Below are 10,589 nucleotides of genomic sequence, written 5' to 3'. Positions count from 1 at the left end.
GAAAAGACCATATCTGGTTACAGAGGTGCTCGAATTTTAAACACTGCACTGTGATACTTTTCAAATTATTGAAGATGTTTTTAATTAAGTATTATGTAAAATTATATCTGCTTGGTTTGTTTTCTGGTCAGATTAGCATCCTTGTCAGATTTCAGTCATTTAGCTTGTTGCCCTCTATTATCAGTTATTTACACTACACACAAACTCATGTGTGAAAATAAATTGTAATGAACAACCAGATAATTTAATTTTTTTCAAAAACATTAAAGACACTGTAGTCATCTGATTTAAGTGTTTGTTAAAATTTAGTAAAATTTGAGTATCACACAGAAAGCTTTTTTAAAACACCATCAAAATTTGTGATAAATTTAAGTTCAGTTTCTAATGATTCAAATTTGAATATTTATGGAGGTGCAAGTAATGAGTCACAGAGCACAATGTCTGAACCTGAATAGGAATTATAACAAGTCTGAGTGATTTAAATTGGACATCATATACCTTTAAGTCATAAAAAAGACACTACTGCTAATCCCTTTCACTCCAACCCGTCACCATTTGGAATGTTTTTGGCTGTAAATTCGTACACATTTGGAATAATAAGACCATGTTGGATGCCAATGTGGACTTACAATATCTAATATTTATTTACTGCTAAAAGGTAAAGTAATCAATAATAAATAGCTCAAAATTGAACTATTATTTAAACTTTAATCATAATTTTAAATACATATTTAAAATACATATTTTAAATACATATTTAAAATTATTCCACCTAAATCATTTAACTGTTCACGCTGAAAATTATTTTATGAGTACAGAAAAATCCATCAGCTATAAGTACTTAAAATGTTCATGCTTGACATAAAGTGTCGTGTTAGCTATGATCAGTGTTCTAGTGGTAAAAAAAATTGAGGTGGGATGGTGTGTTTCATCTGAGTGAGTGAGGTGGGGGAATCAAATAATCTAGCTCATTCCTGTCTGAATCTGAACTATGGAGTGTGCACGATCGGCACCCCATACACCACTGTATATGGGAGTGGCCCCTACTGTATAGGTGCTAACCCCCTCCTCATACTCCCTTTGCATTCAAAACAGAGGTTAGTATTCTGAAGATCTCATCGGTAGATGTAATTAAAATATCGATAATATAAAAGGGGGTGAACTGGGGAGAGAAAAATAAAAAGCTGGTGTTTACATTGGACTCTGTTATGCTCATGATTTTGTCAAACAGGTAGCAACTCAAACATGGATTAATGTAATGAAATTGTGATCATAACCTCTTTCTAGCAGTGTCTTAGACTACAGGCTCTCATCCACATGTGTTTTGCATGTACACAGATCAGTACAAACAGGGTTTGTCACATTTGTTACATTAATTTACCATGATTCATCCTATACAACATTACAGCCACCAATCCTCCACTCATCAACTCACAACAACACACAGATGTATCCACTAGTGAAACAACAAAGCAGACTAAACCTTCAGCTCCATCTAGTACCTCACATTCACAGCAAACACCAACAAGAGCAAATGTTCCTGAGGGTAAGGAGCTCCACAAATGTCAGATGTGTTTATTTTCATCCATATACTTTGGTATTTCATCCACATACTATGATGTTAGAGTGATTTTTACTCTTTATGTGTGAGAAGTACGTAGGTAACTGATTGTTGTTATATATTATTGAAAACAGCCTGACATGTCTGAAGAATATTAAGTCTTATTTAGACATCATAACTGACCGAAAGAGTGATCAGACTTATTCAAATGAAACAAGCTATCCCAGATCAAAGGCTTTAGAGTGTCTGTCTGTCTGTCTTAATTCCATTTATGGCACTTCCCACATTCTCTTATCTAGAGTCATGTACATTCTTTTCAATATCACCGTACGTGTGCTCCTTGGGAACTGATCTCATGTCCCCACTGGTGTTACTTGTACATTGCTGTACAAATGTCCTGCACAGAGAGTAAAAACATTCTTCCTCAGATTAACTGATGTCAATACCAACCAAAAATTAGTAAGAGTAACATAAAGCACATTTTGTATTAGTGTATTGTAAAGAACATGTGTAGCCTATATGATATTATTATGGTATCAATTTAGAATATATTAACATACTCTCACTTCTTGTAGCCATAAATATGAGCACATCCTCTCCTCCACACACCCCCTCACATCAACACCAACAATTACCCACAACCACTGCTGGAACAGGTAACGATTTGCATAATGAAATGGTGGTCATAACCTCATTCTAGACAGATTATTAGACTACAGGCTCTCATCCACATGTGTTTCACATGTACACAGATCAGTACAAACTGGGTTTGCCACAGCAGATCTGTTTTGTCTGAATAGTAATAGAAAAGTAAGAAGCTGCTGTTTAAATTGGTAGTGTTGGACTCTGTTATGCTCATGATCTTGTGATACAGGTAACAACTCAAACAACTCAAACATGACTACTTCCACACAGCCAACCTCATTCAACACTCTCAGTACCAGTCAAGGTAACCCTGCCTCCACTCATCATTCCTGACACTCTTAATCACTCCTGCACTCCTCAAACTCCCACCTCTAGTCAAAATCTCACAATTCAAAACTTTGGTTTGGGCTCAATTTGTATTAATCTACAAAATCTAGAGACATTTCTCCTCCTGTAACTTCACTGTGTATGATCCACATCCAGGCATTATGGTATGATGTGCTATATAATACAGTATCATACAGATTTTCTACTAAGTGATTATTCATTTTTATTTCATTGCTTCTTTTTAGTATTTTCCCTTTGTTTCAGCTTGACTGCTTCTTGATTATTGCACTAATAACAATGAGTGGTATAATGGCCTCCAAATGTATTAGTATTATTAAACCAAATCTTTGTAGCAAGCTCAAGCAAACAGTAGTGCAAACAGCCTTCCACCACTAAGCTCACATCACCACCTAAATGTAGCTCCAGTTGGACCAGCAAAGCAGCATGTATGCTCTCCTCCACCCAGTATCATACATCCACTGCAACCAGCAACCTCCATCGGGTCCCTTCGTGTTAATTTTTATATGAAGTGCAACTATTGTACTCTCAATCAACTTTCCTGGAGATGGTGACTGAATTACAAAAGACTGATCAGATATCTGAATCCAAGTATCTTAGATATAAGATGGATAATTTCTTATGAACTAATTACATGAGATGATACTACAGGCTTTCCTGCAAATATGACTTGAGATGTGTCTCAAACACAAAATAGCAAATGTCATAACAGATCCATTGTGTCTTATTCTAAGGTGTAGTATAAATAATATTTTTGTATATGGTGCAATAAAAAAAAGTAAAAAGCTGCTGATTAAATTGGTAATGTTGGACTCTGTTATGCTCATGATCTTGTCATACAGATAGCGACTCAAAGATGGCCTCTACTTCCACACAGCCAACCTCATTCAACAGTCTCACCAACAGTATCAGTCAAGGTAATCCTGCCTCCACTCATCATTCCTGACACTCTTAATCACTCCTGCACTCCTCAAACTCCCACCTCTAGTCAAAAACTCATCACAATTCAAAACTTTGGTTTGGGCTCAATTTGTATTAATCTACAAAATCTAGAGACATTTCTCCTCCTATAAGTTGTGTATGCTCCACATCCAGGCATTATGGTATGATGTGTTATATAATACAGTATCATACAGATTTTTGTACTAACTGATTTTTTTTTTTTTACATTTTAATTTCATTACTTCTTTTTAGTATTTTCTCTTTCATTGAGCTGCAAGACTAATTCCATGATTCTTCTCACCGTAGACAGTAATTCAAACAGCCTTCTTCCACTCATCAACTCACAACAGCTCACATTTGTATCCGCTATTTATACACGAAAGCCGTTACACCTTCCCCTCCATCCCCAGTGGTTCCACCAGTAATGGTCCACATATGCCAAATGTTTTTATTTTATTCCAAACTACAAGTATTGCCCTTCTGTAGCCAGAATGATAGCCATTTTACATTTTTACAAGTGTGAGATCTCTTGCTTCTTTTAGCCACAGAAAATAAAAGAGCCTCTCGTCCACACACCTCCTCACATCAACATCACTATTCACACACAACCACTGCTGGATCAGGTAATGATCTCTTATTGTTGGCAGTGATATTCCACAGACCTGCCTGTAGGTCCAGACTCTCATTGATCACTGTTGTAGCTAGATATTATACCCTGTTTCTGGAAACAGATTATTAGGCTATAGACTATTTAAAAGCTTAGACTTATAGACTATTATAAAGAGCCTGACATGTTTGAAGACAAGTAAATGTTATCTGGATATGATGACTGACTTGTGAAAGAGTGATTAGGCTTATTCAGATTAATCCAAGTATTCCAGATCAAAGGTTTTAGAGTATTTATACCACGATTCCATTTATGGCAGTTGTCACATCCTCCTATCTAGAGCAACAAACATTGTTTTCAGTAGCATTGTACGTGTGCTCCATGGGGATTGAACCCAGAATCCCACTGATGATGCTAGCACCTTTCTCTTCCTCAAATTAATTCATGGCAGTACCAACTAAAATCTATGTGTAACATAAAATTAAATGTGCACTAGTGTATTATAATGAACATTCTGTGTAGCCTACATGACACACACACACACACACACACACACACACACACACACACACACACACACACACACACACACACACACAGACACAGACAGAGACAGACACAGACAGGTCTAAATAGTGTGTAATTTTAAATATATTGACATACTCATATTAACAACACCAACAATTAACCACAACCACTGCTGGAACCTGTAATAATCTCTTATACTGCAGAATGATTTACATGATGAAAGTGTGATCATAACCTCTGGACACACTGGATTAGACTACACTCTCTCATCCTCATGTGTTTCGCACATACATTGATCAGTCCAAATGGGCTTTGCCACAGCAGATCTGTTTTGTCTGAATACTAATACATTTATATAATGTGGTGTTTCTGGTGAAAGATTTTCTAAGGATTATCACTATTTCCTGGGTGTCAGCTGGGTGTCTGCAGAGTAAAGGCAAATGTGCTTTTGGTAGAATATTTTGGACAAATTATCCAGCAGCAAATTATCCAGCAGCACCTCAGTGAACTAAACCTTTATGCACAAATCATAACATGTATTCATTACTGACATTGTAGTACTGGTAACTTTGTCTCACTTTACAACCTGTTCATAATGTTGAAAATCTGCAGGACTCATTATCACAGACACCACTGACGCTTCGCGCACAGCATCCTCCATTAACACAATCTTACCCCCACGCATGTCCACCACAACAGGTAACAGAGGTGTCATTAGTCACAGATTTGTTTCTGTTTTATCCCTGTACAAAGCCTTCACTTGATTTAACCCAGATGTACCTCATGCAGATGTCCTTTATGATCAGAGCTACTATAGGAGATGTTATGTGTGTATTGTAGTGCTGGCAACTTTGTTATACACTTTACAACCTGTTGGTAATATTGGTTATTTTCAGAGGCCTCACCCACATTCACCTCTGACTCATCGAGTCTTAGCACAGCCTCACCCACACTCACATCCACTGAAGCAGGTAATAGTGTCAAATGTGTCACGGGTTTGTTCAGTTCATATGCAAACAGTGCTTTTGTTTCAGAACATTTTATTGACGTGGTTTAAAATGTAATCTTTTGCCTCAACAGGTTCTTGCTCCACATGTAAGTGTCCATCATGTTTAAAAGTAACACAGCATAATGTAACACAGCATGTACCACAGCATGTAACACATGTAATCTTGTTTTGATACATTTGTCCCAGGTTCATTATATTTTTTTGTTTTCAGGTGTGTACACCATAACAAATGTGTAACAAATGTCTTTGCAGGTGAATCCTCTGTAACAGTAAAAAAAATAGAAAGTAAACATGCATTGCTAGTGACGTTTGAAGAGTTTAATAAAAATAATTGCCCCAGTAAACCCTACTTTATGATACTCAAGAATAACGCTTCCAATAAAACGATAACCAGTGCAACGATAAACATGACTGAGAGTATTTTCGAGATACCACTTGAGAAATTGGAGCCTTGCCAATATTATAATGTCAGTTTAAACCATACCTGTACACTCAAGAAGAACATAATTTCGTCAAATGTTACTTACTGGGGTAAGTAATTAAAGCAGACATTCAATATTTATTACAGTGATTAAATAAAATATTATCCACACAATTTGTATTAGTAACTCATATAAACAATTGTGTACTGACGTCTGAGATATCAAACCATTTCTGGTAAATAAAATAACAAACATACAAATGAATAATAATGTTAAATTGAATATAATAATGATAATTGAAACTAAGTGGAATATGATGTCATGTTTTGAGAAAAGAGAGTCCTGTATTATAATAATAATGCAGTCTTTCTTTAGAATATGTCTCTCTGTCTCATTTCCATTTAGAAATATAAAATCTTCAAAATATTTGTGTGCTCACAGTATGTGTAATATGATCTTTAAAAAATGATTCAGAATCTCATTGGTTTTCCTGAATGTGTTCGTTACAGATAAACCTACTTTCAATTTTACCAAAAATGTCAGCAGCGAATTCTATTGGACAAATAGAAATGAAACATGCGCTGGAGATGTTACATTCAGCTGCGACTCCATTGGTGAGCATTAGAACTGTTGTGCATAAAATGCATAGGAGGTGCTGCTTGTTTTGTTTGTTTCACAAATTGTTAAAATCATCTAACATAATAATATGTCAATTATAATTTTTTTTTCAGCAAGACCATATAAAGAAAATGAACATGTTAAACTGGAACCTTACCATAATTACTCTTGTAATGCCACATACGCTTTCTTTGCCCCTGAGACATTTCCAGTTTACTTTGAATGTGGTAAGTTGATAATTAGTATCAGACTCTAAAAAACAGTTTGACATTTTTGCTAGCACGCAGAATCCTAGACATGATGACACTTTTCCTCCTTATGTTTAAATTGATCTCAGGTGCTTTAAGCAAATTGTGATTTGTGATTTTAGATATTAACTGTCATTAGCACTGGTTCAAACCAGAAACTACCCCCAGCCCTGCTTCCAGTAACTTTACTGTATTACACTAGCATCTTGTAGAGTGGTACCTCCGAGCTGGAGGTCAGAGTATTAAATATCAGTTTGTGTTGCACAGATCTAAAGACCCAATTAAACCTCACCTTCTACTTATTTATTGAATTAACAGTGATTTGATTCGCTTATTCTTATTACCATTCCTTGTCATAGTCAAAATGTAAGTAAACAGCTATTTATAAACCTTTCTTTTACATGTCTTACTTTATTTTGGGCACATAAACCATCATATTGTCCATTTTCAATTAACAGCGTATATATGCATAACACATGGATCCCCACACAATGTAAATATCGGCCTCTGCATTCGAAGTACTGATACAGTTGTTTTTAAAAATATATATATTTCATCCCGTTTTTGGAAAATATTCTGTGTTTATAATGTTCTAAATAATTACAAATCCATGTTTCATCCATTGGTCACATGACCTATCTTCCTCTTTCAGTTTGTGGTTTATTCCTCAAAGAGAATGTTATCAGAGAAGGTTCAGGACAAAACCAATTACAAAATTCAGTTTTTAAAAGCTTGTTATGTTACTTTTAGCCACAGTAACTGCAGCCATGCGGTTATTAATTATGCATTTAATGACATATTCAATGATGTTTTTACCCACATCTATATATAAACTCCATTGCAGCATGTACTGCTTACATTTAAAGAACTTAGCTGGCACTTTTATCCAAAGCAACTTACAATTATGACTGAGTACAACTTGAGGGTTAAGGGCCTTGCTCAGGGGCCCAACAGTGGCAGGGCTTGAACCATAAACCTTCTAATTACAAGTCAAATACCTTAACCACTGAGCACATTTGACTCATTTAGGGCTCATTTCAAATTGTGCCAAAATGTCTTTTTGGTGTTTAGTTTTAAAAGTTGAATAAGTCAGTTCAAAAATGCACATTTGTTGCATGATTCTGAGTCTAACTTTTGTATTTTAAGTCTTTATATTACTGTAGAGGACATTTGTCACACTATTTTAAAATCCCATCTTGCACCACAGAAAGGAACTGGGGCTATCAGTGGCCGTAATCAAAACACACATCAGCTCTTTCTTTTAATTACATATTCACTCTACATGTAGCAGTTTAATTTAATTCATGTTTAAAATGTGCTAGCTAATGTTTGGTAAGTTATTCAACACCTTTACCGTCATATGAGCATGTCATAACCTTTTAGTGTTTCAGTAGTATGTAATTTCTCCACATGCTTCATATTGATGTACTTCAGGGATTATATAGAGTATATCATAGGATAGTATGCAATTTCAGATTTTAGATATCTTAGCTATCTGTGCATAAGCAAGAGCACTCATCAATCTATCTATCTATCGATCGATCGATCTATCTATCTATCTATCTATCTATCTATCTATCTATCTATCTATCTATCTATCTATCTATCTATCTATCTATCTATCTATCTATCTATCTATCTATCTATCTATCTATCGCGCCACTATCATTACAGTATTCCTGTTACTTAACCAGCAGGCACTGATGAGTTCTAAAAAGATTGGAGGACACAACAATACCAAAATTTACCAGCACCAAAGAAGTTGACTCTGTGACCCATTTTTGGTTTATATCAAAAATCATCTTTTTTCTTTTAACCATGGACTGTTGTTCTGATAGCCAAAGTTAGACTGCACACACTTGAAAGTGGCCTAGTGGTTATACTGACTGCTCAAGCACTTCAACACTCTGACTAACAATCCAGACTGTCCCTTTAAAGAGGTTGAGTACACTATCAGATTCATTTGAAACAAATAAAAAGCCATTTCTGTCTGTCAGTACTGGAGCAAAAATATTTTTAGCCTTTTTTTCAGTACAGTACTGATGCTCTGTCGAAAGAATTAATAAAGCAATACTGCTCCAAAGAGATGTAATTCACCTGTCAAATCATTATATCTAAAAATTAGCTCATTTTGAATTAGTTTTGTGCAAATTGTCCTCAAAAATGCCATCAATAGTGAGAAAATGGAAATGTTCACATCACTTTACCTTATTATTTAATTTGGACATGGAGTGAAAATAAAACACTTAAATGTTCATCTGCTAAATTTATTTTCTTATAGAGTGGAAAAATAGTAGTGAACCTAAGCTCGAGGCAAGTACTAATAGCATTATGGCATCATGGAGTTTAACAAGCCCAAACTGTGATGAGCAAAAGGTTACCTATAATGTCACATGTGAGAGTAAACAAGGTAAGACATAATTCTTTTCTATAACATTCTTTCATATAAGAATCTTTTAAAACATTTCTCTTTTTACATCAGAATTTATTTTCAGTCATTTCTAGTTTCTATTATATATATATGGAATGGAAACTAAAACTTGAGAGAGTATTCTTTGCATTGTGTATTCTGCCCATATTCATTATTAAGAGTTTTGTCATCTTTTTGTGAGTTAAGATGCGAGTGCTCTTTGTTCTTTCAGGAAAAACACATTCATGCAATTGGAACCAAAATCCGAATTCCTGTAATGTGCCTGCATTGGAATTTGATAGCCATTATACATGTACAATTCGTGTTGACTATAACAACAGCAAAAATGTCCACAATATAACAATGGCTGTTGAAACACTGTCTGGAAGTAAGTATGACATGTAAAGAATTTGCAATGATTAAATGCTTTAGACCTTTAGAACAATATTTTTGGAAATTTGATACTATTATAATCCAGATCCTTCATGAAACACTCTCCATGCCACTATCCAGCAATGCTGACAGATGAATTTGAATGATTCTGCCTTAGTCTTGGCCTGATCATCTGGGCCAAGCTGTACACCTCACTGTATGTTTGTGCATCTGGTGAGAAGAGATGTAGACTAGATGAAGACCAGCAAGTAGCGATTTGCAGTAGTCTATCTTTGAGATCACAACAGACTACACAAGCACCTGGGTAGCTTCCTGCAAAAGAAAGGGTCGAATCCTTCGTATGTTACAAAGGAGGAATCTGCAAGACCGGGTTAGATTAGAAACATGAGCTGAGAACGACAACTGGTTGTCCAAAGTCATGCCCAGCTTCAGATGGTGATACCAGGGAATTCTCAAAGGAAACAGTGAGGTCATGGTAAGGGTTGTGAGTACCTGGGATGAACAGAAGTTTGGTTTTACTGGGATTGAGCTTCAAGCGGTGAGCTGTCATCCATGACACAATGTCAGTCAAGCATACCGAGATACATCTGGAGACCTGCGTGTCAGAGGGTGGAAAAGAAAGAAATAATTGAGTGTCATCGGCATAGGAGAAACCATGAGAAGATATTACATCACCAAGAGAATGAGTATACAAAGAGAAGAGAAGGTGGCTTAATACTGAGCCTTGTGGAACACCAGTGGAGAGTCTACATGGTTTGGATGTGGATCCTCTCTCCAGATAGGACTGAAACCATCTCCAAGCAGAGCCAGTCACACCAAACCTGGAAAAAACAGAGAAGAATGCTGTGGTTCACTGTGTCA

The 10,589-nt window shown here is 35.7% G+C and overlaps 1 protein-coding gene across 1 annotated transcript; it reads left to right on the top strand.

Moving 5' to 3' along the window:
• The first annotated feature begins 5,051 nt into the window (after window positions 1-5,051).
• Window positions 5,052-9,740, top strand: LOC113568602. Its single transcript, XM_035523081.1, has 8 exons — window positions 5,052-5,327; window positions 5,525-5,599; window positions 5,709-5,723; window positions 5,890-6,168; window positions 6,569-6,673; window positions 6,791-6,904; window positions 9,207-9,335; window positions 9,568-9,740. Exons 1-8 carry the CDS (start codon window positions 5,312-5,314, stop codon window positions 9,738-9,740), a joined length of 906 nt encoding a protein of 301 aa, XP_035378974.1. The 5' UTR covers window positions 5,052-5,311.
• Window positions 9,741-10,589: the final 849 nt, after the last annotated feature.

The sequence above is a fragment of the Electrophorus electricus genome, chromosome 26 (genome assembly GCF_013358815.1).
Source record: "Electrophorus electricus isolate fEleEle1 chromosome 26, fEleEle1.pri, whole genome shotgun sequence".
Classification (NCBI taxonomy): domain Eukaryota; kingdom Metazoa; phylum Chordata; class Actinopteri; order Gymnotiformes; family Gymnotidae; genus Electrophorus; species Electrophorus electricus.
Note: the sequence above shows the minus strand (reverse complement) of the source record. Positions and strands in the feature narration are given on the sequence as shown.